Genomic DNA, 25,622 nt, shown 5'->3' with positions numbered 1-25,622 from the left:
TTAAAAGGGACTTAAATAAAATCTGTTGGGAAGGGAAAGGGAAGGAATCTTATTGAAGAGGGAGTAACGATTTCCCAGTGCTCCAGGATTCCTGTACCACCTCAGACTCTTTCACAAATAGAACACTCAAAGTTGAGGGAACCATTACCACCTTAAGCCTTACTACCCAAAGAGAGAATGGTTGCTCTAGTCTTTGGAATTAAAACAAAAACAAAAACTAGAGCTTCTTTTAATACCCCCCCACCTACCTTTTCCATCTCTTTCCCACCTCAAGTCCCTCATTTCCAACTCTTAGTGCCAAAGACACCCAAACATCTTTCCCCGAAAGCTGCTCTTGTGTCCAATACAAAGCTTCCCATTATATGGTTTCAAATTACATAGGGTTATTCAATGATGTATCCATATTCACCTATCTCTGGATAACTTGAAATTGGCTGTATGCTAAAAAAAAGAATATCCTAATTATTTAAAGGCTCTGAATTAGGAAATAAAATATGTAGGTTCATTAAGTCTCCAGTAAGAAGGAATGTTCTGATTCTTTTCTCATGTACATAAAAGAACTTGAATATCTAAAAAAATTCCATTATTTTCCTTGAAAGTGACGCTTCTTATCAATACAGCAGTCAAAAACTAATCATTTCAACTGAACACTAGTCTAAACTCATAAAAGTTCATTCATAAATCCTTGAGGTTTGAAGGCCAAAATTAAAAAATAATAATCCAGTAACAAAGAGACAAAAAAATACAAATTCTAATTCAGCTTTCTACTGGACTGAGACATATATATACACATATATATACACACATATATATATATATATGTAGATATACATTCAGCTTTGCAATGCTAAAGTTGCCTAGTTCAGAAATTTACCAGGTGACAGTGACCTTAATCCAACAACCCACCCAAAACAGTAAGATCAAACAATGTATGCAGAAGAAATTAAAAATGGCATCATTAAGGATTAAAAGAATCAAATAAAATAAGCCTTAAGTGGCTTCTATAATTTCATTACAACATTGTTCTGTTAAGATCCTGGATAAAGCCCTTTCCCAATACCCTCTCCTCCCATGATGGAAGGGAACAATATTAAGACAAGCTGCAGGTATGAAGTAACCATCCTTATCTAAATGTAAAAATGGTAAAAGATTTTCCATTGGCTGTGTGTGTGTGTGTGTGTGTGTGTGTGTGTGTGTGTGTGTGTCTACCACTGTACTACATCCCCAGCCTTCCATTGACATTTTTAATCAATGTTAACTTTCAAGGGTTTACTATAAAAATAGAACTTCTTTTCTTCCAAGTCTTTCCCTCCTCCACACACAACAACAAACAGGTTTGCCATCTACAATGAAAAGTTCCCAAGCAGGGTTTTGTTGAATGTGAACCATTAACACTGAAATGTCATTGTAAGTATGCATTTCTAAAAAGAATTGACTGAAATGGGGTTTCTATTCACATACTTTATTGCAAAGTACTCAAATAAAGACCAACTCTTATCATCTAAATTTAAGACTGTCATCTCCTAAGCCAAAAAAAAAATTCAAAGAAGTTGTTGAGAAAAAAAAGTATTTAAATGGCTAAGAAATTGTCTGAACAAGCAACACAGATCAAAGATTGTGCTTTGTTTTTTAAGTACTTAACTAGACCTTTCCCTCCATGTTAGTATTGATTTGATTTGAAATTAACGCCAAAAAATAACACATCTATTATGCCATTTAGAAATTCTCTTCACAACATAATACAGCATGTAGTAGCTTTCCATACAGATTCTAACCTAAGTACCTAAAAAGCCTCTTGTTTACCTCAATTCTAGTTTGCTAGACATCAAATTTCCAAAATGGTTCTGTCTGGGGAACAAGTACGACTTGTCATTATTTGCTGAACAAAGCCTCTATTAAACTGTCTAACAAAATGGAGGTCTCTCGGAAAAACAGGCCCTAACATTTTTATTTCCACAAAATGGGGCCAAACACACCCACTTCAAGAAACCATGGTTTGGGTCAGATTTTCCACCAAAATGGTAGACGGTGTGGGATACGACTGAGCATCTCTAGGATACGGTTAGAAGCAAAGCTTTCCTCCACACCCAGGAAGGTTGGAGAGGGGGAGGGGTCCCTTCCGGATTCTCTGGGGGACTGTCGCGAGGGAGGATTCCAAAGATCCGCGTTAAGGAACTAAATCCGGGTGCAGAGTTTGCAATCTGCACGTACCTAATCAGCGACAAAACTGGCCGCCAGACTACGCGAGAGAGACGTGGGCCTAGCCATCCAGGCCAAGTCAACATTAAAAGCACAAACTCTCCTTTCAGCCCCCAGGCCCCGCCTCGCCCCATTGGCAGCAGTTCCCGCCAATCCGAGTAGTCGCCGCCCTCAAACCCGCCTGCCAAGCCCTGATTGGACGAGACGGGAGCCCCGGACCTCGTGTTACCAATCTACGAGCCCCTCACTCGCCACAGGCGCGCGCCCCGTTGGGCCCCCAGACCCGTTCCGTCGTCGTCGTCGTCGTCGTCGTCGTCGACGCCGCCGCCACCGGCCCCATCCATCCCCTCCCCCACCCCCAGGGCTCTGGCAGAGACTTACCGTCCCGGGAGGTGCCCATCAACTGGTCCAGCATAGCGCGCATCTGGGCCTGCGCCGACATGGCGGCGGCGTAGCGGGAGGACGGGCGGGGGTGGGGCGCAAACCGGGCCCTGCCGGGCGGGGAGGGGGAGGGGGAGTAGGGCTGGGGGAGGTGCGATGCGGTCTCGGTGGCCGCCGCCGCCTCAAGGCGAGCTGAAGGGGAGCCGAAGGGGTCGCGGGAGAGTCCGGGCTGCGCTCCTCACGAAGACCGTGTACGTGGAAAATGGCAGCCCCCGAAAGCCACCCTCGCGCCCTCGCTCTCCGTCCGGTTCCCGGGACAGGAGCGACACGGGATAAGCAAGCTCTTGCGTCCAACACCGCCACCCTCCAGAAGCCGTCAGCCCCCCCTCCAAACTCTGACGCCGCTCGCCACCACCGTCGCCGCGGCGGGAGCGCGCACGCTCTTCGCGCTGCGTCGTTTCCCGCGGGGCCTCCACCAACAGGCGTCCAACTGTCTCCGCTCCGCCCGCCCCGCCAGGGAGGGTTCCACCCTAACGGCTCTCGAGCTCGTGCACGCGTGCGGCGTCCGCCCCTGCCCCCAGATCTCGCGAGAATACGTTCTTCAACCGTCACCAGAGCGAGATCTGCCCCTAGGCGCTAAACGCTGCTGACAGCGCTGCCCCGAGCCTTGAGCCGCGCGGGGCGTTACGCTGGGGGGGGTGGGGGGCGGGGGAACACATCCTAATTATCAAAATGCCCGAGGTTAGCCCGAGTCCAAGTAGGTAGTGCCCGTGCCCGACGGTCCTGCTGGGGTGTATTCCTCCTCGCTGACGAACCGACTGGTTTCGGGGCCTCCTGCGGCGGCGGCGGCGGCGGCGGCGCCCTGAGCGGGGCGTCTGGTCCCCGAGTTACACCCGGGCTTGGCTGCACCAGGGGCAGGGTCCCAATCCGGTCCGATCCATTGTTGCCTGTTGGAACGGGGTGAAGGTATGAGTCCATCTTGGCGCCTGTGAAAATTCACCAGCGTTCTCCGAACTCCTGGACACTGGCCGCAAGGTGGCCTTCGCTCAGTGCTCCAAACCTGGGGACCTTCGGTTGATTGACTCCTATGGCCACCTGAGATAAACCTGCAGCCCTTACAGGCAGGTTTGTGAGGGCAAAATACCGAGGCCAGAGACCTGGCCTGGTGTTTTACAGAACTGTGGTAAATACGAGTTACTCTAAGATGTAGCCCAGCCGGGTGCTAGTGGCTGTCGTCTGTAAATCTTATCTACTCAGGAAGCTGAGATAGGAGGATCAGGGTTCGAAGTCAGCGGGGCAGAAAAGTTCTGGAGACCATTGCAAGAAGTCGAGAGCTGTGACTTAAATGGTAGAGCAACGGCCTCCAGTGAAAAATCCAAGCAAAAGTATGAGGCCTTGAGTTCAAGATTCAGTCCCAATACCCAAAAAGAAAGCATTTTCTATAGTAGGATTTTTTGTCTAATAATTGTATGTGCATTAGGACTTATAATTCCTAGCTAATACAAAGGAATAAAAAGATAACATGAATCTGGGTACCAGTGGCTCACGCCTATAATCCTAGCTACTCAAAAGATTGAGCTCCGAGGATCACAATTGGAAGCTAGCCCTAGCAGGAAGTCCATGAGACTCTTATACTTCCAGTTAACCATCAAAAAGCCAGAAGTGGAACTATGGCTAAAGTGGTAGAGCACTAGCCTTGGGCAAAAAAAAGCTAAATGACAGCACCCAGGCTCTGAGTTCAAGCCCTAGTACTGGCACACATACACAAAGTTAACGAAAAACAATCATAGTTCCAAAAAATTTTGTTTTCGTCGCAGAGCTTGAATTCTGGTCGTGGGCCCTGTCCCTCAGCTCTTCAGCTCAAGGCTAGGGCTCTACCACTGGAGTCACATCACTACTTCCAGCTTTTCTGTTTATGTGGTGCCGAGGAATCAAGCCCAAGGACCTCATGCATGTGAAGCAAGCACTCTACCAGAGCCACCTTCCCAGACCCCCAAGATATTTTTTAATGCATTCTGGATAAATAAAAATTTAGCCATGAAAGATTAAAAAAATTCTTTGGTGTCTTTAAGAACTCAAGATTAGGCTGAGAATGTGATCCTAGTAGTAGAGTGCTTGCATAGCATGCATGAAGCCCTGGGTTCAATTTCTCAGTACCACATAAACAGAAAAAGCCAGAAGTGACACTGTGGCTCAAGTGGTAGAGTGCCATCCTTGAGCAAATGAAGCTCAGGGACAGTGCCCAGGCCCTGAGTTCAAGTCCTAAGACTGACAAAAAAAAACCCTCAAAATTATAAACAATTCCTAATACTAGGAACATCATTTGAAACTTGACAATAGAAAATATATAAATTATGTCCTCCAGAAATGTAGAACTAATATATATGGTATTCTAGAAACAGTATTAGAGGTACACAAAACACTGATCATTTTAGTGAAGAGATCTTATCATTCTACATTTCTAGTTAATTTTTATATTTACCTTTCTGGCTTATATTTCAGATGTATCCTAAAAATAGCTGCGTTATTTAAATAGTTTGCTGTCTTTTTCTTGTGTTGGTAGTGCTGGTAATACACCCAGTGTCTCCTGCATGCTTAATAAGCACTCTTACCACTGAACTACATCCATAGCCAATACTTTTCTTTTGTCCATCATGGGGCTTGAACTCAGGGCATAAGCACTGTTCTTGAGCACCTTTGCTCAAGGATAGTACTCTACCATGTAAGCCACCCCTCCACTTCCCAACATATTTTTTTCGGGGGGGGGTTGTTAATTGGAGATAAGAGTCTCTGGGATTGTCCTGCCTGGGCTGGCTTCAAACTTCCATCTTCAGATCTCAGCCTCCCAAGTCATTACAGATGTGAGCCACCTGCACCCTGCTGGAAGTGGGTTTTTTCCTCGTTTTGTTTGGTCCTCCTGGGGCTTGAACCCAGGACCGGGGAGCTGTCCCTGAGCTGCGTTTTGCTCACAGCACTCTACCACTTGAGTCACAGCTTCACTTCTGGTTTTTTGGTTAATGTATTTTAGAATAAGAGTCACATGCCGGGCGCTGGTGGCTCACACCTGTAATCCTAGCTACTCAGGAGGCTGAGATCTGAGGATCACAGTTCAAAGCCAGCCAGGGCAGGAGAGACCGTGAGACTCCTATCTCCAATAAACCACCGGAAAACTGGAAGTGGCGCTGTAGCTCAAGTGGTAGAGCGCTCACCTTGAGCTGAAGAGCTGAGGGACAGTGCCCAGGCCCAGAGTTCAAGCCCCACAGCCGACCAAAAAAAAAAAGAGTCACATACTTTCCTGCCCTGGGCTGTTTTCAAACTCTGATCCTCAGATCTTAGCCTCCTAAGTAGTTAGGATTACAGGCACAAACTAGCAGTACTAAGCTCGTAGTTTTTGCTTTTGTTTTGTTTTGTTTTGCTGATTTTTGTTGGTTGTAAGGTTTGAACTCAGGGCCTGGGTGCTGTCCCTGAGCTTCTTTATGCTCAAGGCTAGCGCTCTTTGGGCTGGGGAGGTGCTCAGTGGTAGAGTGCTTGCCTCACATGCATGAGGCCCCGGGTTCGATTCCTCAGCACCACATAAGCAGAAAAAGCCGGATATGATGCTGTGGCTCAAGTGGTAGAGTGCTAGCCTTGAGCTGAAGAGCTGAGGGACAGCACCTAGGCCCAGAGTTCAGGCCCCATGACTGGCAAAAAAAAAAAAAAAAGGTAAAAGGCTAGCGCTCTACACTTGAGCCACGGTTCCACTTTGAGTTTTTGAGTGGATAACTGGAGGTAAGAGCCTCACAGGGACTTTTCTGCTAGGGCTGGCTTTGAACCAGGATCATCAGATCTCAGCCTCCTAAGTAGCTAGGATTATAGTTATGAGCCACCAACGCCCAGCTAGTAATTTTTATTAGGCACATAGCTTACCTTTTACTTTCCACTATCCCCAAAAAGTTCTCAGTTTGTCTGTCCTTGAAGGTGGTTGGCTAGCCAGTTGGCTACTGGCTTTGCAGCTTTTGGTTTCTCCAATTTTTAATATATTTGGTTATGGATTTATTTTTATTCTGTTGCAGCTCACTGATTGACTTCAGATACTGTCCTCAACTTCAGGATTTTTTTTTTAAAGTCTATATTTTGTACATCACTTTACTTTCACGTTTCCACTTTCTACCTTATCTTTCAAAGTTTCCTTCGTGGGATATTTGTTTTGTTTTTCTTTTTCTTTTCTTTTTTTTTTTTTTTTTTTTCAGTATTGGGGCCTGAACTCGGCCTGGGCACTGTCCCTCAGCTCTTCAGCTCAAGGCTAGTGCTCTAGCCACAGTACCCCTTCCAGCTTTTTCTGCTTATGTGGTGCTGAGGAATCAAACCCAGGGCCTCATGCATGCAGGGCAAGCACTCTACCAGTGAGCCACCTTCCTAGCCCCTTGTTTTGTTTTTCTAACAAATTTGTTGTTCATCAGTCTCCTTCCAGTTGTATCTAATCTATTGTTAAATCTATCAGCAGAATTCTTAGTTCTAGATTTCCTATCACATTCTTTTTATAATATATTACTTTTTAGTTTGATCACCAGCTGAAGTTACTAAGATTGGCCTTCCCAGCCATCTTGTTTAATAATCTTGTTTGTGGGGCTGGGAAGGTGGCTCAGTGGTAGAGTGCTTGCCTTGCATGCGAGGCCCTGGTTTGATTCCTCAGCACCACATAAGCAGAAAAAGGCAGGTGGCACTGTGGCTCAAGTGATAGAGCACTAGCCTTGAGCTGAAGAGTTGAGGGACAGCACGCAGGCCCAGAGTTCAGGCCCCATGACCAACAAAAATAATAAGAATAGGGCTGGGAAGGTGGCTCAGGGGTAGAGCGCTTGCCTTGCATGCATGAGGCCCTGGGTTCGGTTCCTCAGCACCACATAAGCAGAAAAAAAAATCTGGAAGTGGCGCTGTGGTTCAAGTGGTAGAGTGTTAGCCTTGAGCTGAAGAGCTGAGGGACAGCGCCCAGGCCCAGAGTTCAGGCCCCACAACCGAACCCCCCCCCCAAAAATAATAATCTTGAGTTTGCCAGCTCTAATGTGTGAAGTTTATATCTGTTGTCCATTATTTCTCCTGGTTTTATTATGTGAGATCATTTTTGGTTTATCTGGACACTTTGTGCACTAAACATCTACTTGAAAAAAATATGTATAGGATAGTATAAACTAAATATAAAATATCTATCTTTTCTAGTGATTTTTATCTTCCTCTACTAAGTAGTTAATAATTAAGGACAATTGCACTAGTTTTAAAGCATCAGTTTCTTGACCACCAGAATATAAAACTGTAGGCTAAAGATTTGGCAGGTAATTTTTTTGTCAGTTTGTGGCTTGAACTCAGAGCCTGGGTGTTGTCCCTGAACTTTTTTTGCTCAAAGGTACTTTGTTCTGTCACTTGAGCCACAGCTCCACTTCCAGCTGTTTGGTGGTTAATTGGAGAACTGTCTCACAGATTTTTTTGCCCAGGCTGGACCAGGATCCTCAGGTCTCAGCCTTTGGAGTAACTAGGACCAAAGGCTTGAGCCACAAGTGGCCCTTGGGTGGCATCTAGTCCTTATCACATGTTCATATTTCTATCTCAAAATAAAAACATCTTCAGTTCTAGTGAAAATAAATGCATTGATATCTGAAACTTGTAGAGAGAATAAATAGCAAAAGCAGAACCTAAGATGAATTTTCTATGAAGCCAGGAGCCAGTGGCTCACTCCTGTAATCCTAGCTACTCAGGAGGCTGAGATCTAAGGATCTCAGTTTAAAGCCAGCCCAGGGGGGCTTGGAAGGTGGCTCGGTAGTAGAGAGCTTGCCTTGCATGCATGAGGCCCTGGAAGTGGCGCTGTGGCTCAAGTGGTAGAGTGCCAGCCTTGAGCTGAAGAGCTGAGGGACAGTGCCCAGGCCCAGAGTTCAGGTCCCACGACCGGATCCAAAAACAAAAACAAAAACAATAAAGCCAGCCCAGGCAGAAAAGGCCGAGACACTTTTATCTCCAATAAACCACTCAGGAAAAAAAAAAAGCCAGAAGTGGTGCTGTGGCTCAAGTGGTAGAGCCCTAGCTTTGAACTGAAGAGCTGAGGGACAGTGCCCAGGTCCAGAGTTCAATCCCAACGACTGGGAAGAAAAAAAAAAAGAATTTTCTATGAATTAGAGGGGAATTAAAACAAATAAGGATATACAAACTGTGCTGCTTAAAGAATATTTTTAACTTTTTAAGAATAACAAGAAGGGCATGGCTCACGTGCTCACTAAATAAGCTAGCTGAGCGAGCAAAAGCTCTGAATTCAAACTCCTGTAATGCAAGGAGGGTAGCACCTATTAAGGCAGGAATCATGAGCTTAAGATTGTCTTCAGATTGTCTCAAAACAAAATCCTCATGCCTGTAATCCTAGCTACTCAGGAGGCTGAGATCTGAGGATCATGGTTCAAAGCCAGCTCAGGTAGGAAAGACCATGAGACTCTTTTTTTTATTGTGAAAATACTGTACAGAGGGCTGGGAAGGTGGCTCAGTGGTAGAGCACTTGCCTTGCATGCCTGAGGCCCTGGGTTTGATTCCTCAGCACCACATAAGAAAAAAGAAAAAAGCTGGAAGTGGCGCTGTGGCTCAAGTGGTAGAGTGCTAGCCTTGAGCTGAAGAGCTGAGGGACAGCGCCCAGGCCCAGAGTTCAGGCCCCACGACCGGACCAAAAAAAAAAGAAAGAAAGAAAATACTGTACAGAGGGCCATGAGACTCTTATCTCCAATTAACCACCAGAAAACGGGAAGTGACACTGTGGTTCATAGTAGATTGCTGGCCTTGAGCTGAAGAGCTCAGGGTCAGTGTCCAAGTCCAAAACCACCACCAACAACAACAACAAAAATCCACAACAAAAAACCAAAAGAGTACCTAAGCTTGTGCCAACACATAAGCATTCAATAATGCTTGTTGAGCCTGATAACAGTGGTGAATGCTACAGAGGAGGCCGACACAGAAGGATTGTTTGAGCCTAGACGTTCCGGTCAGCTTGGACTACATGAGATTTAATCTTCAAGGACAAAAATTGAAATTTACCCTGAAATGTTGAAGAATGAATAAGAATTAGACAGTAAAATAAGGTGGGAGGGCAGAGAATTCCCTTAGGCATAATAGTAAAATGTTGCAATAAAGATCATGGCTCCACACTGGGAGTAGTTGCACATGTAATCTTAGAATCAGGGAGGCTGAGGCAGGAAAAGATCACAAGGCTAGCTTGGGTTAAGGTATTAAGACTATGTCTTTCTCTCCCTCCCTCCCTCAAAAAAAAAAAAAAAAAGGATTCTTTTTTCTTTTTTTCTGGGGCTTGAACTCAGAGTGTAGGCACTGTTTCCGAACTTTTGCTCAAAGCTAGTGCTCTACCACTTAAGCCACTTCCGAAGTTTTTGGTGATTGTTGCAACCCACTGCCTGCTCCTTAATGTGCCTTGACCGGGAACAACACTATGACAGAGACAGGACCACGGAACTGAGTGGTACCAGGGGACCTTTAGCCTTCTGCTGGCAACACCTCCCAGGGTTCCATTAGCCAAGATTATTTTGTTTTTTGTCGGTTATGGGCCTGAAGTCTGGTAATTTATCAGAAGTAAGAGTCTCAGACTTTCCTGCCTGGGCTGGCTTGGAACCTCAATCTCAGATCTTAGCCTTGAGTTGCTAGGATTACAGGCATGAGCCAGCGACAGTAGGTTCCAAGAACTGATTTGGCTATCCTGTCAAGTAAGGACAGAGTAGAGATGGAGTTTTTCCAAGGATATGATTCTGAAGGCATATTAGTAAAGGGAGAGGCTTGCTATGTGCGTAGTGGAAAATTAATTGAAGGGATATATGAAGGTTTGTGTATACATCCATAATCCCAGTACTTTAGTTGAGAAGATTGTTAGGATCCATCATGACCATCCCAGTGGACCACACAGAGGCAGGCAGGCACAAGAGAGGAGCCATATCTCCCCCTGAAGAGGGGACAGTATGGTATCTGCCCACATCCAGGTGAGTAGCTCTGGGGTAGTAGCAAGGTAAGTGTGCAGGTAGGTCTGGGGGGAAGAGAAGTGGCCAGCTAAGGGGGGGTGGAGGGGGAGAGGGGACTCGAGCAGGGAGGAGCTCAGGCCTGGGTGGAGCTGAGGATAATGCTAACAGAAGTTGAGCCTCATTAAGAGGCTATAGCCTAGCCAGCACCAGTGGCTCACGCCTGTCTAATCCTAGCTAACTCAGGAAGATGAGATCTGAGGATAACGGTTCAAAGCCAGCCTGGACAGGAAAGTCTGAGAGACTCTTTATCTCCAGTTAATCACTAGAAAACCAGCTGGTAAATTATTAAAGTAATATTAAAACCTAAATTGTTATTTAAAACCCATATTAAAGTCTTACCTTAGGCAATTTTGCCTCAAATCTGTACTCTTTAAAAATATAATTTATTCCATATACACAGTAGCAATATAATCAAGATGCCAACCTAGCCTATCTTCACTTTTTTTCTTGAAAGTTTTACCATGTAGCCCAGGTTGGCCTGGAGCAGTGCTCCTGCTACTTCCACCTCCCCAGTGCTGGCAGCACAGACATGCACAATACCTGGCTTTAATCTTTGTTTTGGGGGGTTTTTTTGGTCGGTCGTGGGGCTTGAACTCTGGGCTTGGGCGCTGTCTTTGTGCTCTTCAGCTCAAGGCGAGCGCTCTACCGCTTGAGCCACAGCACCACTTCCAGTTTTCAAGTGGTTTATTGGAAATAAGAGTCTTACAGACTTTCCTGCCTGGGCTGGCTTTGAACTGTGATCCTCAGATCTCAGCCTCCTGAGTAGCTAGGATTATAGGCGTGAGCCACCAGCGCAGGCCTGGCTTTAATCTCAATCAAAGAAAAGTAATTTTAATGTGACAGGGCTGGGAAGGTGGCTCAGTGGTAGAGTGCTTGCCTTGCATGCATGAGGCCCTGGGTTTGATTCCTCAGCACCACATAAGCAGAAAAAGCCAGAAGTGGTGCTGTGGCTCAAGTGGTAGAGTGCTATCCTTGTGCTGAAGAGCTGAGGGACAGTGCCCAGGCCCAGAATTAAGGCCCCACAACCAACAAAAATAAATAAAATGTGCCAAACCTACACCCCAAAAGATAAAGCAGGGAACAATATGAAATGTTTGATCAATTCATTTGAATAAATGTTTAACATCTTTGTACTATTATTTTAATGTTAATTTCTTAGAAAATATAGTGTTTTGAAATGCTTTACAATTAGTTCTGTTGTTCAGAAAGTAGAGCTAACTTGAGCCATACATTAAAAAAAACCTTAAGGGCTGGGAAGGTGGCTCAGTGGTAGAGTGCTTGCCTTGCATGCCTGAAGCCCTGGGTTCGATTCCTCAGCACCACATAAGCAAAAAGAAAAAAGCCAGAAGTGGCGCTGTGGCTCAAGAGGTAGAGCGCTAGCCTTGAGCTGCGCCCAGGCCCAGAGTTCAGGCCCCACGACTGGACCAAAAAAAAAAAAAAAACCTTAATACATGATACATGGGGCAAAGTACTTTAGAGACTACCAAGATGAAAGTCATGGTCTTTAGTCTTAAATTACATCCAGTTTCTTCTACTGGGAAAGCAGATAAAGAACTGACAGTTCACAAAAAGAGAAGATACTTTTTGGGTGAAGATAGAGAGGGAGATGAAGTGATTAGTACTATTGCAGAAATATAAAGTGATGGTTGATACAATGTGAGGACAAGAAAGTAAAATTGACTAAGCCAAGTGTGTAGTAGAACTATTTTTGCAGATAGTTGCAAAAAAATAGTAATTGGACCAGGAGATGAGGAAACAGCTGTTAATATGCTCATTATACCTCTCTCTTTGGACTCCTCCCTGCAGACTGTGAGTGAACTGTGAACTTGCTCCCAGGGCCAGGGCTTATCAGGCCTAAGTAACAGTTCCCCTTTGATGCTAGCCCCCAAGTGCTTCAACCAACTTGAACTTATTTAATTCAGCCTACATCTTTATGTACCTCTTTAACACTTATTAACCTTATCTGAGTGTGCTGTTTCCTACCAGATCCTTAATACATCACAGTTGTGCATTTTTTAAATTTTTTTTATTGTAGAGATAATGTACAGAGGAATTACAATTACATGAGTAAGTTAATGAGTACATTTCCTCTTGAGCATTGTTACCCCTTCCTTTGTTTTTCCCCTACCATTCCTTCCCTCCCTGAGTTGTGCTTTTTTTAGTCAGTTGTGGGGCTTGAACTCTAGGCCTAGGTGCTGTCCCTTGAGCTCTTCAGCTCAAGGCGAGCACTCTACCATTTGAGCCACAGCACCACTTCCGGTTTTCTGGTGGTTTGGAGATAGTCTCCCGGACTTCCCTTCCTGGGCTGGCTTTGAACCACAATCCTCAGATCTCAGCCTCCAGAGTAGTTAGGATTACAGATGTGAGCCACCAGGGCCTGGCAGTTGTCCATTTTTTTTTATATGGTATATATGTGTATATAATCATGTCTATATAATGCTGTGTTTGTAGATGCATAGAATATATGTGAAAAAATGCACATCGAACTGTTAATAATGGTTATCACCTGGAAATGAGAAGAGAAAGGGAAACATGGGCTTTTATTTTTGTTTATACCACTTCAATTTTTTTTTTTTTTTTTTGTCAGTCGTAGGGCTTCAACTCTGGGCCTAGGTGCTGTCCCTGAGCATTTCAGCTCAAGGCAAGCACTCTACCACTTGAACCACACAGCACCACTTCTGGTTTTCTGGTGGTTAATTGGAGAGTCTCACAGACTTCCCTGCCCGAGCTGGCTCTGAACCGCGATCCTCAGCTCTCAGCCTCCTGAGTAGCTAGGATTACAGGCGTGAGCCACTGGCACCTGGCCTCACTTAAATTCTTTTTTTTTTTGGGGGGGGGGGTCTGGTCATGGGGCCTGAACTCTGGGCCTGGGGCGCTGTCCCTCAGCTATTCAGCTCAAGGCTAGCACTCTACCACTTGAGCCACAGTGCCACTTCCGGCTTTTTTTTCTGCTTATGTGGTGCTGAGGAATTGAACCCAGGGCCTCATGCATGCAAGGCAAGCGCTCTACCACTGAGCCACCTTCCCAGCCCCCTCACTTAAATTCTTAATAAGCTTGTATTTCAAAATTTAAAACAACTGAACTAAGTTTTTTAAAATACACCAAGAATATCAATCCTAGTGTAAGGTTAGTAAACTCACTGGCAGTAAAAATGAAACCTCTAACAGTCAACAAAATTACAGAGAAAACTTCTCAACTTTTTAAAAAACAATTTAATGATAAATACATATTGGTAGAAATGAGTAAATTCTCAAAGGAAGTTAACATCTGAGGACTCTCCATGTTCATGGCTCCCAGCCCTTCCCTCCAGGCTGATGGGGCAACTGTAGACCCACCAAACCAGCAGACTCCTCCACGGAGCGCTCACCCTTGCCATGAAATTCCTGATGAAGGGCCACGTGCTCCCGAATGCTGCGCAAGAGACAAAGATAGGTGGCAGCTTGGAAATGAAGCTCATGTTGGGCTCGGCACAACTTCTCACTGGTCACCTACAGTGCGAGAAAGGTCAGGTAGTCTGTTAAAACCTCAGTTACAGAGAAAGTGTTAACAAACTTTCTCAAGAAAACAATCTGCACAGAGAAAATGCAGACATGTACATTTATTATTAGGAAATTTGACCTCCAGTTTAATCAGAAGCCTTTTTGTTGCTACCTAGAAAATATAATATTCTCTCTCCTTCAAAGAAATTAAGGTCTGCTTTGTATTTCTGTGAGCTTGGTTAACAAATCAAAAACTTTTTTTGTCTGAAAAATAATAGCTTTGGTCTCAGATAACAAAATAAAGATTATATACAAGTACTATACATATATTTAAAGCTGTTTGTGGAGCTTGATCCTCGGGGCCTTGTCACTATCCCTGAGCTCTTTTTGCTCAAGGCTGCACTGTACCATTTTGAGCTGTAGCACCAGTTCCGGTTTCCTGGTGGTTAATTGGAGATAAGAGTCTCATGGACTTTGCTGCCCTAACTGGCTTTGAACTGTGATCCTCAGATCTCAGCCTCCTGAGTAGCTAGGATTACAGGCGTGAGCCACCAGCACCTGGCTTAAAACCTAGAATTTTGATATTACATGTGTGAAAGTGACAGTCAGCTACTCTAACCAAATTGGTCTTCTGGGAGGTTTTTTGCATAGGGGTTTGAACTCAAGACCAGGTGTCTGTTCAACTTGCTTGTTCAATTGTTGCTCCATCACTTAAGCACACCTCCAGCCCAGCTTTTTGCTGGTACTCTGGAAATCACATAGTTTTTTTCTACTTGCAACAGAATTTCAATCCTGAGTACCTAGCATTACAAGTGTGAGTCAACAGACCACAGCTCAAATTATTCTTTTTAACAATCAAAAATTCAGGAGATAATATCCTTTTTTTGTTGGCCTGTACCGATTATACAGTATATAAAATCCATTTCTTTCATATAACACCACATATATAGAAGTTGAGAGAAAAATTCAATATAGTATAGGAGTGCTGAGCCTGCATCATGAGTCAGAGAAAAAGGTTAACAAGATGAATAAGGATAAAAAGGCACAGAAAATTGCATTTTCCCTATAGAAAACTGGGAAGTTCCTTAGCTGATTTCCATCTTCCTAAGGAAAGCATAGAGAAAATGGGCATAGTTTTTTTTTTTTTTAGTTAGCTATGAGCCCAAAGAAAATAGAAACCCCTCTATATATTTATAAACATTACAGAGTGGTATTAGTAGTTTCATTTTTCCTAAACTGGGAATATAAACCAGGAGTAAGTAAATAAACTAATATAATGCATGCTAAGCAAGCACTCAACTTCTGCCCTCCATCCTCAGCACTGGAATTTTTAGCATGATTTCCAGAGGAATTTCATAGCAACGACCAAGCCTTTTGTTCAAAGGCAATAACCATATCACCTCCTTAAGAAATCTTAGAATGGAGTTCCATTACACTTAGAATAAAGTTTAAATTCCTGCCTACCACCTACTTCAACTTCCTGAACCTCATACTTTAAGGTTCAAGCACTTTTAATTGGACAGAAACTACTATTACACATGTCTTAAATGCATACATCTTATATATGCTTCTAAGACTTCAATGAACAGTTTAGTACATATATATAAACAGCATGGTTCTCAAGTTTAGGAGGAGAGTGGAGAAAGGCATACCCTGCATAGTGTGCAATGACAGTGCATTAAACATTTCCTCCTGACCTAGCTGCCTTCCTGCCTATTACAGCAAATATGTAGTCTGTTGCAAACTGGAAACAATGAGAGTTGAAATAAGTTTGTATCCTGTATTGAAGTCTTTTGGACCTAAATGATTATTTTTCTCCTAATAGAGCTCCAAGGTCGTCCACTGAAAACAATACAACTACCTGAAACATCTGCCTAAGAACCACTGCCTATGGTTATACAACGTCTTCAGGCCTTACAAGATGAGGTAATGGTATGATGGATTTCTTCTCAGTGTCCCTGCTTCCTTTCATAAGCATTATCAGACTCCATGTTGCTGGCAGAATAGTACTCTATGATTCTGTTGTATACACTGTAGCCCAACCACTTGTACATGGTGACCGCAATTTGGTTAGATCCTCTTGAGAAGATATCAACAAAAAATTCATCCTTTCCTTCTGAAATCTCTTATAATAACCATATAAGTTTAACAGCTAAACCAAGGCAGTGAAATTGAGAGGCCACAGACAAAACTGTGACATGTCCCTGCCACTGTTCCCTAGCTACTTAGCCTTTTGCTTTATAAATGTTGAAATGGAACAAGTCATCACAGGTGAAGGGCAGGAGCATGGTCATTTCCTTAAGGGCCATTTACTTACCAATTCCAGGTTCCAACTTAAGGTCCTCTTTTTTTTTTTTTTTGGTTGGTTGTGGTGCTTGAACTCTGGGCTTGGGCTCTGTCCCTGCGCTCTCCAGCTCAAGGCGAGCATTCTACCGCTTCAGCCATAGCACCACTTCCAGTTTTCTATTGGTTTATTGGAGAAAAGAGTCTCCGGACTTTCCTGCCTGGGCTGGCTTTGAACCATGATCCTCAGATCTCAGCCTCCTGCATAGCTAGAATTACAGGTGTGAGCCACTGGCACCTGGCCCTAAGATCCTCTTTTCCAAGGCCCTTTTTAACTACTAATACATACCCTTAGTACTCAAGTGTTTCACCATTATATGCATGGTTGCTAAGGGGAACTACAAGCTTTAGTACTGAAGAACATCTTATTGTAGGTATTTGGCCTAAGTTCCCAGCACATACGATCCCTAACATTATGACCTTTTTTTTTTTTTTTTTTTAAATTGGTCCTGGGGCCTGAACTCTGGGCCTGGGCGATGCCCCTCAGCTCCTCAGCTCAAGCCTAGTGCTAGCACTTGAGCCATAGCTCCACTTCCAGCGTTTTCTGCTTATGTGGTGCTGAGGAATCAAACCCAGGGCCTCAAGCATGCAAGGCAAGCACTCTACCCCGGAGCCACCTTCCCAGCCCCACATTATAACCTTTTAAAAGTTAAGTGCATTTTAGTTGTAAAGGGAGGTGACTCAGAAATTTAAAAGTTAAAATGATGGCTTTTCCTTTTCCCAACTGCTCAAAGACTTAGGTTCCTTGGCTGAAGCCCTAACTGACTCACCAGTGTACTTTTTCCAAGCCAGATACTTCACTCCAAAAGAAGCAACCGAGTGTGAGGATTTACTGGGGAGCCCAGTAACTTAAATTATAGGGTTCTAGGTGTTTTTGGTTTTTTTTTTAATTCCTTGTTTTGTACAGGTAACTGTCTTTGAGCCTCAGCAGCTCCATTTGAAAAAGGAATCGATGTTTCAAGCTACCAGCCTGGATTTCGCAAAAATACTTCCCTAGAATAGTCTCATGTCAGGTCAGAGAGCAAATGCTAGCACGACCCATTCCATTGCGATCCACAGAGTGCTATTTTGCAAGTGGTGCAAGAGATACAACACATGCAAAAGACCGTTCCTACTCTCCTGAAGCTCCAACTACCCCACCTCGTCCGCGATACTCTCAGCCTGACACCGGAGGGCCTCCGCCGGTGATTCGAGCGCCTCCAGAGGCTGAGGTCTGACGATCGCGGTTCAGAGGCAGCCAGGGCAGGAACATCCGGGGTGTCCTTCTCTCCAACTAACCAACAAGCCGGACGCGGGGCTGTGGCTGACGTACGGGGAGCTCGTCGGAGCGCAGCCCACACAGCGCAAGCCCCCAGGACCGGCACAGAAGGAAAACTGCGCTCGCGTCAAACCGGGGAGAGGGGAAGCCACGAGACCCTCCACCATTTCCGCCGTTCAACGGACTCCACGGCGCACCCCGTCTCACGCCACCCACCCGGCCGCACAGCAGCCAAGCACGTTCCCGCGGCTCCCCCCTGCGAGCGCGGCCGCGGCTTCCCGGCGCCGCGCCCCGCGGGTCCCGGCAACATCCGCAGCCCAGCGCCCCGCACGCGGCTCACGGGCGAGGCCCGGCCTCGGGCCCGCAGGCCCGGCCCCCTGCCCCCCCCCGCCCGGGCCTCCCCCGCCGGGACGGCTCCGTACCCGGTGTGCGCGGAACGTCTTCACGAGGTACCGGTAGGCCGCGGTGTCGCGGTACGGCCGCCCGCTGGCCGCGCTCAGGTAGCGCAGCTCCCGCAGAAGGCCGCGCAGCGTGCGCGCCGGGGACCCCAGGGCCGCCATGCCGTGTCCTCTACGCGAGCCCGCAACCAACGGCGCCCTTGGCCTCTACCAACACCCTCCCCCTCCGGCGCTCCCCCTCGGCGCGGACGGCGTGGTACGGCCCGACGGCCCGCCGCCGCCGAGCCCGGCCGCACACGTCCACTAGCCGGTTCTCGGGAGGGAAATGAGTCGAACGCCGAACGGCACCCTAACGAATTGAGGGCGAACCAAGCGAAAGCCGAGCGTAGCTAGGTACCAGGTCTTCTGACACCTGCCGAAGGCAGCGTAGCTTTAGACCGCGCGAGATGACTGGGCGCTGAGTCGGAAGGGGGCTAGCGGGAGGTGTGGATGTGACATGAATATGCGGAGAAGACAACTTTTCAGCAACTCGGAGGAAGGAGGTCAGGATCCATCCTGACGACCTCCCCGTTCCAATGAAGGACACGGAGTATCGGGAGTCTGGAAAATCGCATCCCAACTGCTAATCAAACCACATACACCATTCTTCCTATTCAAAAGGAGTAAAGGGATCTGGGAAGATTTACAGAAATCCTCACTAGAGGGAGAAAAAGTCGGCATCACCCCAGATGGGACTCGAACCCACAATCCCTGGCTTAGGAGGCCAATGCCTTATCCATTAGGCCACTGGGGCTCCTGCGAGGCAGGCGCTCAAACAGCATATTCAGAAGTTTTTTTCTTTTGGCACGTCATTGTCACCTGGCTTTTTCGTTGTCCTATCCTGGCAAGCCACAGAGACTGTCAATACGAAGGGTGAGGCATGCTGGGAGTTGTAGTTTAGAGAAAGACAGTTCGCGTTAGGAGTCTAAAGCTTTTTACCCTCGAAACAAGACGGACGCAGGACGAGGGCGCGCGCGTCTTCGCGTACGCATTTATGTGTGTGTGTGTGTGTGCTCCAATCCTGCGCCTGCGCAAGAGCGGACGGCGTGCGTCGTCGTAGCTCCCAGCGTGCTGGGTCAGCTGCCCAGACCTTCGGGACGCGCCCTCTACGCCTCGGCTCCTTTGGCTTTCGCCGGAAACAGCCGTCGCTTCCGGTGCGGCGGCCTTCCGGCCTCAGCCTCGCCCTCACCGGCCGTCAGGTGGCGTCCGCGGCGGTCAGTCTCTGTTCCGGTGTAAGTGTGTGGGTCGTGCTGCGGTTACGCGGCCCGTGGTCAACGTGGACGGCAGGGCACTGGCAGCTACCTAAGAGAAATCAGAAATAGTTTAGTTTGGTTTCTAGTCCTAATTCTATAGCTCTGGCAAATCTGAGGCTCAGCGACGTTACCCTTTGCTGCGGGGGGAGGGGGGATCCCCGCTGAGGCTAACGGCGGGTCGGCTGGCGATGACCTTTATTTAACCTTCATCGCTCACCATTCACTTCTGGACGCTCATCCCTTCCAATGCCACACCTACAGGTGGTTCCCTCTGCCTGAACCCACTTGAGTAAGTGTTGGCCTACTCTGGAAGTCTAGTCTGCATTGCTGTAGGCCTCGTGGACGATATGGCAAGGTGAAAGTTAGGCACTTTTATCACCTCTGGGCCCTTTCATTTACTCAGTCACATCTCCTCGCCCTGCCAGACTTGTCTGTTCCCTTCATCCTCCTGGAAGACCAGTCAGCTTGAATAACTGCCTGACACCACAGACATGGCAGCTTAGTTCATGGATCCTAAAAAGACTGGCACCTTGCCTTATTGGCTACTACCAAGCAGGGATGACAAATGACACAGTAATGGTGCATTAATAAATAAAACAGTCTTTTGGAAACCTGATGAACCTGCAGAGCACCTAACCCACCTACCCATAGGAGCACCACTCTCTGCTCCATCAGTTGCTGCTATTTAAAAGAAAAACCTGGAAATCTACTTTTTTAAAATGCTGTATATTTCCTTCTAAATTCTAGCCACTGGTTAATACTTTAAAGTGCTGCATGCCAAACAAAATTCTTACCTTAGAAACTTCTAGTTTGTGGAAGAAGAAAAGGGCACAATCACTATGAAAAACTAATAAAAATATAAATAACAATAATAAAAACTAGCATGTCACTGATGGCTTATACCTATAACCCTAGCTACTGTGGTGGCTGAGAGCTGAGGATCAAAGTCCAGAGGGAACCAGAGCAAAACTACCTGACTCACAAGGCTTGGTTCAATGTCAGCAGAGTGAAAAAGTCCATTGAGAGTGTAAGACCCTGAGTTCAAGCCCCTGGTACCTGCAATAAATACAGGTATATAGCCAAAAGAGTTGAAAGCAGTCACTCAAACAGATTTTTTTTTTCTGGTTGTGGGGCTTGAACTCTGGGCCTGGGCGCTGCCCCTCAGCTCTTCAGCTCAAGGCTAGTGCTCTACCACTTGAACCACAGTGCCACTTCCGGCTTTTTCTGCTTATGTGGTCCTGAGGAATCGAACCCAGGGCCTCATGCATGCAAGGCAAGCACTCCCACTGAGCCACCTTCCCAGCCCCATCAAGCAGATTTTGTTTTGGTTTTGGTTTTTTTATTGTTGTTGTTATTGTTTTTTGTTGTTGGTTGTGGGGCTTGAATTCTGGGCCTGGGCTCTGTCCCTCAGCTTTTCAGCTCAAGGCTAGCACTCTACCACTTGAGCTACAGTGCCACTTGGATTTTTCTGCTTATGTGGTGCTGAGGAATCGAACCCAGTGCCTTATGCATGCAAGGCAAGCACTCTACCACTGAGGCACCTTCCCAGCCCCTCAAATAGGTTTTATACATATACATTCATACCAGTAGAAGAAAGGAACCCAAGAATCCATCAACAGATGAATGGAACGACATATTGTGGTGTGGTATAAGGTTCATGCTTATACTGTTAGCTACGCAGGAACATAAAATCTGAAGGATCCTATTTGAGGCCAGGTTGGGTGGAAAAATCTGTGAGACTTCATCTCCAAAATGACCAGCAGAAAAGCAGGACTGAAAGCATGACTCAAATGGTAGTGCACCAGAGTAAGCAAGCTGGCTAAACCCAATATCACCAAAATGAATATTATTCACCCTTAAGAAGGAAGGAGATCCATGCTACAATGTGACTGAACATTGAAAACATGCTAAGTGAAATAAACTAATCACAAAAGGGCAGACGTTGTATGATTGCATTTATAGGCGTTAATTAAGTCAGCTTCATGAATACAGAATAGAATGGTGGTTACCAGATTCTGGAGGAATCTAGGAAAGAGAAATTGTTTAGTGGAAGTACAGTTTTACTTATTAAAATGAAAAACTGGAGCCTGGCGCTGGTGGCTCAGGCCTGTAATCCTAGCTACTCAGGAGGCTAAGATCTGAGGATCGAGGTTCAAAGCCAGCCCGGGCAGGAGAGACTGTGAGACTCCTATCTCCAATAAACCACGAGAAAACTGGAAGTGGGGCAGTAGCTCAAGTGGTAGAGCGCTCTCCTTTAGCTGAAGAGCTGAGGGACAGCGCCCAGGCCCAGAGTTCAAGCCCCACGACAGACAAAATAAATAAATAAATTAAATGAAATGAAATGAAAAACTAGAGACCTATTTCCAACAATGTACATAAACTTACCACTTTAAAAAGATGGCTAGTTACATTTTATGATACTAGGTCTTTACTACAGTGAGCAAATTAGAAAAGTTTCTCTGCAATTTTGTTTTGGTTGGTCATGGGGCTTTAACTCTGGGCCTGGGCGCTGTCCCTGAGCTCTTCAGCACAAGGCTCGCACTCTACTACTTGAGCCACAGCACCACTTCCGGCTTTCTGGTGGTTTATTAGAGATAAAAGTCTCACAGACGTTCCTGCCCACGCTGGCTTTGAACCTCAGTCCTCAGATCTCAGCCTCCTGAGTGGCTAGGATTATAGGCGTGAGCCATTGGCACCTGGCTGACAGTTTTTGTTTTTTTTTAAACTGTTGTTGTCAGATAACCTCATTTAGAGTCCCATATTAGGGTAACTAAGATTATCTCAGGTGATGCATATACATACAGTACTTTTTCAAAATAATTGGGAAGGCCCCCTGTAAAATGAGAAACTTTGTACGGTCATGACTATAAAGTCACCCTTGTCTGCAAGTTTCAGGGAAAAGGTGAACTCATTGAATTTATGTAGGAAGGTTCCCAGAGTACACAGCTTGTGGGCCCTGTGAAGCCAATTGTGAGAACCGCTACCAGTCAACATTTGCACCATGGAACCTTTGTACCCTTGGGCCCAGTTACTTTATTGAATTCATTGATCTGGGAGAACTCTTTTCTGCTTTTCTTGGCGCCCAGCTTTTCATATTTCTTATTAATGTTTTTGCCATGCTAGGGATTGATCCCAAGGTTTTAAATTTTTATTTTGGTCAGTTCTGGGTCTTGAACTCTGGGCCTGGACCCTGTCCCTCAGCACTTCAGCTCAAGGCTAGTGCTCTACCACTTAAGCCACAGCACCACTTCTAGTTTTCTGGTAGTATATTGGAGATAAGAGTCTCAGAAACAGCTGGGCACTGGTGGCTCACGCCTGTAATCCTAGCTACACAGGAGGCTGAGATCTGAGGATCGAGGTTCAAAGCCAGCCCGGGCAGGAAAGACCGTGAGACTCCTATCTCCAATAAACCACCAGAAAACCAGAAGTGGCGCTGTAGCTCAAGTGGTAGAGCGCTCGCCTTGAGCTGAAGAGCTCAGGGACAGCGCCCAGGCCCAGAGTTCAAGCCCCACGACTGACAAAAAAAAAAAAAAAGAGGCTCAGAAACTTTCCTGCCTGGGCTGGCTTTGAACTGTGATCCTCAGATCTCAGCCTCCTGAGTAGCTAGGATTATAGGCGTGAGCCACTGGTGCCCAGCTGTGTTTTAAATTTTTGCTTTGCTTCATTATGTTTTTGTCTCAAATGTATACCCAAATTCAAGAGCTGCTGTCTCATGACAGATGAGCAGTGGAACTAGTGTGGTTGTACCAATATTGTAGATATTGTGAGAACCATAATATCCTGGTTTCTCTTTTTCAGGATCTAAGCTATTCAAAAATATCTCTTAAGAGCCCCTTTTTTCTTTTCTTTCTGTTTTTTTTTTTTCTTTTTGCCATTCCTGGGGCTTAAACTCAGGGCTGGGCATTGTCTCTGAGCCTCTCTGTGCTAAAGGCTAGTGCTCTACCACTTGAGCCACAGTGCCACTTTGGGCTTTTTCTGTTTATGCAGTACTGAGGAATCAAACCCAGGGTTTCATGCATGCTAGGCAAGCACTCACCCACTAAGCCACCTTCCCGCCTAATGCTCATATCTTTTTTTTCTGACATCACCAACCACTGTGACATCTCATCTGTGCTGTTCGTCCAGCTCTGTGAGAGGAATTTTTCAATAACAGTGTCTTGTGCCCCAGGAAAGGGTGGAGACAGGAATGGACCTCCTATGGTCCCATCTTTCTTTCTTCCTTTCTTTCTTTCCTTTCTGTCCTGGGGCTTGAACTTGGCCTAGGCTCTGTCTCTGAGCCTCTCTGTGCTCAAGGCTAGTGCTCTACCTCTTGAACCACAGCACCACTTTCAGTTTTTTCTGTGTATGTGGTACTGAGGAATTGAACTTAGGGCTCCATGCATGCTAGGTAAGCACTCTACCACTAAGCCACCTTCCCAGCCCCTGGTCCCATCTTTACACTGTCAACCATAACAGTAACTGGCTACCTGGAGATCCATACAGGGGATCTGGGATGGCAGGGGGTAGGAAAGGGATGGAACTAACCCAGAGAGAATGAAGTTGGGAATAGACATGCACACCCCCTCTGCTTCCATCAGTAGTGAGGCTGCCCGCTCATACATGTCCATTCTATTCTCTCTTTTTTTTTTTTTTTTTTTTGGATCCAGTCGTGGGGCCTGAACTCTGGGCCTGGGCGCCGTCCCTCAGCTCTTCAGCTCAAGGCTAGCGCTCTACCACAGTGTCACAGTGCCACTTCTGGCTTTTTTCTTTTTGCTTATGTGGTACTGAGGAATCGAACCCAGGGCCTCAGGCATGCAAGGCAAGCGCTCTACCACTGAGCCACCTTCTCAGCCCTCTATTCTCATTTTTGTTAAGAGGCTGAGACTCAAAGTTAGTCCCTAGTACTTTACTCATTACATGCCTCCAACTCCATGTGTACATTCTAAACAGAGATTTGTCAACTGTGTTAACTATGTAACAGGAATAAGAATCTTGTCCCTTCACACAAGCCTTGGGATTTGTTTTTCAATGGTGTACATGTGCTACTGAACCAATGTAGTATATACATTACAAAGCATGCAAAAATAGATATTTTGAGTAAAATAATTTTTTGAAAATATTTTTATTAACAGTAAAAAGTCCTAATTTCTTTCAGTAAAGAAACAGTATTGTTTATTTATTGAAAACTGTAATTCAATGTTTCACTATTTTGAAAATTCCTTGTTTAGCACATCATTTGGAGCAAAACAAAATCACATAGTGATAACCATTTCTAAACATCCATTTTCAAATTTCTCTCTTGGTAGCTTAAGTTTCTTTTCAAATGGCAGTTAGTGTCTCACTTAGAGCTTAAAAGAAAAATCACTTAAAGAGACTCATTAAGAAGGTTCATTCCCCACCCCTTACCACCCTCCCAAGTATCAGCTAAAGGCTTTGTCAATCAAGGTTCAGTAAGAAAACTAGAAAGCAATTCAGACCTGGGAAGCAAGGATGCCCGAGGCGCTGTCAGTGAACTGCATGGGCTAGAGTCAGGCGTTAAGGGAGTTACAGCCATGCAGCCATTCAGAATATTGGAGGGTGGCTGTCGCCATCACCTAGGGTAGAAAGATACAGGAACCCCTTGTATTTGACCTCAGTGTCTCAGTGTTCTGAAGTAGGGTGGATGCCTTCCCGTTCTCTAAGCACTGCCAGAGAAACAATTAAACCACTTTTTCCTCCCACTATTCCACCTTCACGAGTACACTGTGAGAAAGGAATCACATCCAGGACTTTGAAGGCAAAGGAGTTTGGGACATGTACTGTCTATGGTTCTCATCCTTGTTCTGTGCAATCTGGTCTGGAAGGACACAGGAATGAATGCTGGTGCCCCAAACCACACAGCAGGGCACTCCCAAGAGCTTCCTGGCATCAAAGGAAAGGCTGACAAAAGAACAAGATTAATTTTACCTTTGACAACTCTTATAGGTGTCATTGCATTGCTACTTCCCATTACATAGCAATTACACAGCTGTTGAAAGGTCTTATTTTTAATCAAATCAAAACTCTACTGATAACATCCTGTAGCATTTAAATTGTAGAATAAAATGCCACTATTAACAAGCAAGCTGGACTTGCTGGGGACTCTCTCCCTATACCACTTGCTAAGTTCTCCAGTGATTTCTTCCTCTCCTGCTGGAAATGGGGCAGTTCACACAGCTTCCTTAGGAAATGCTGGACCATCTTCTTTTTTTTGTTTTTTGTTTTTTGTTTTTTGCCAGTCATGAGA

General features: G+C 45.7%; 2 protein-coding genes, 1 long non-coding RNA gene and 1 other non-coding gene across 8 annotated transcripts in view; 1 reads left to right on the top strand and 3 right to left on the bottom strand.

Moving 5' to 3' along the window:
* The window catches only part of Luc7l2 (LUC7 like 2, pre-mRNA splicing factor), a 60,150-nt gene extending 57,016 nt beyond the window's left edge, over positions 1–3,134 (bottom strand). For 3 of the 5 annotated variants that reach the window (XM_069996894.1, XM_069996890.1, XM_069996893.1), the window contains exon 1: positions 2,581–3,134. Coding sequence is in view for 2 of the 5 variants with exons in the window: in XM_069996890.1 (XP_069852991.1) it covers positions 2,581–2,641 (61 nt within the window). In the remaining 3 variants the exon portion in view is untranslated. The remainder of the gene's footprint in view (positions 1–2,580) is intronic. The other 2 variants (XM_069996888.1, XM_069996887.1) reach the window with 2 other exon arrangements.
* A 160-nt stretch (positions 3,135–3,294) lies between these two features.
* Positions 3,295–18,115, top strand: LOC138809849 (uncharacterized). Its single transcript, XR_011366958.1, has 3 exons — positions 3,295–3,546; positions 15,913–16,013; positions 17,338–18,115. It is a non-coding gene; the product is annotated as an uncharacterized lncRNA (long non-coding RNA).
* On the bottom strand, positions 13,798–18,249 carry Fmc1 (formation of mitochondrial complex V assembly factor 1 homolog). The gene is made up of 2 exons (XM_069996895.1): positions 18,111–18,249; positions 13,798–14,096 (listed from the first exon to the last, which is right to left on the bottom strand). Exons 1-2 carry the CDS (start codon positions 18,246–18,248, stop codon positions 13,893–13,895), a joined length of 342 nt encoding a protein of 113 aa, XP_069852996.1. The 5' UTR covers position 18,249; the 3' UTR covers positions 13,798–13,892.
* Positions 18,250–18,806: 557 nt separating this feature from the next.
* Trnar-ccu (transfer RNA arginine (anticodon CCU)) lies at positions 18,807–18,879 on the bottom strand. The gene has a single exon. It is a non-coding gene; the product is annotated as a tRNA-Arg (tRNA).
* Positions 18,880–25,622: the final 6,743 nt, after the last annotated feature.

Source organism: Dipodomys merriami, unplaced genomic scaffold (assembly GCF_024711535.1).
Source record: "Dipodomys merriami isolate MVZ:Mamm:240054 unplaced genomic scaffold, mDipMer1.0.p SCAF_5, whole genome shotgun sequence".
Lineage (NCBI taxonomy): Eukaryota > Metazoa > Chordata > Mammalia > Rodentia > Heteromyidae > Dipodomys > Dipodomys merriami.
This window is presented reverse-complemented; position numbering and strand designations above follow the sequence as displayed.

What these genes read in the sequence shown, in the direction of transcription:
- Fmc1 (XM_069996895.1), bottom strand. Translation starts at nt 18,248, where the DNA reads ATGGCGGCCCTGGGGTCCCCGGCGCGCACGCTGCGCGGCCTTCTGCGG. An exon ending in AGACGTTCCGCGCACACCGG is followed by an intron (nt 14,097 to 18,110) that starts GTACGGAGCCGT and finishes CTCGCACTGTAG; the next exon opens with GTGACCAGTGAGAAGTTGTG.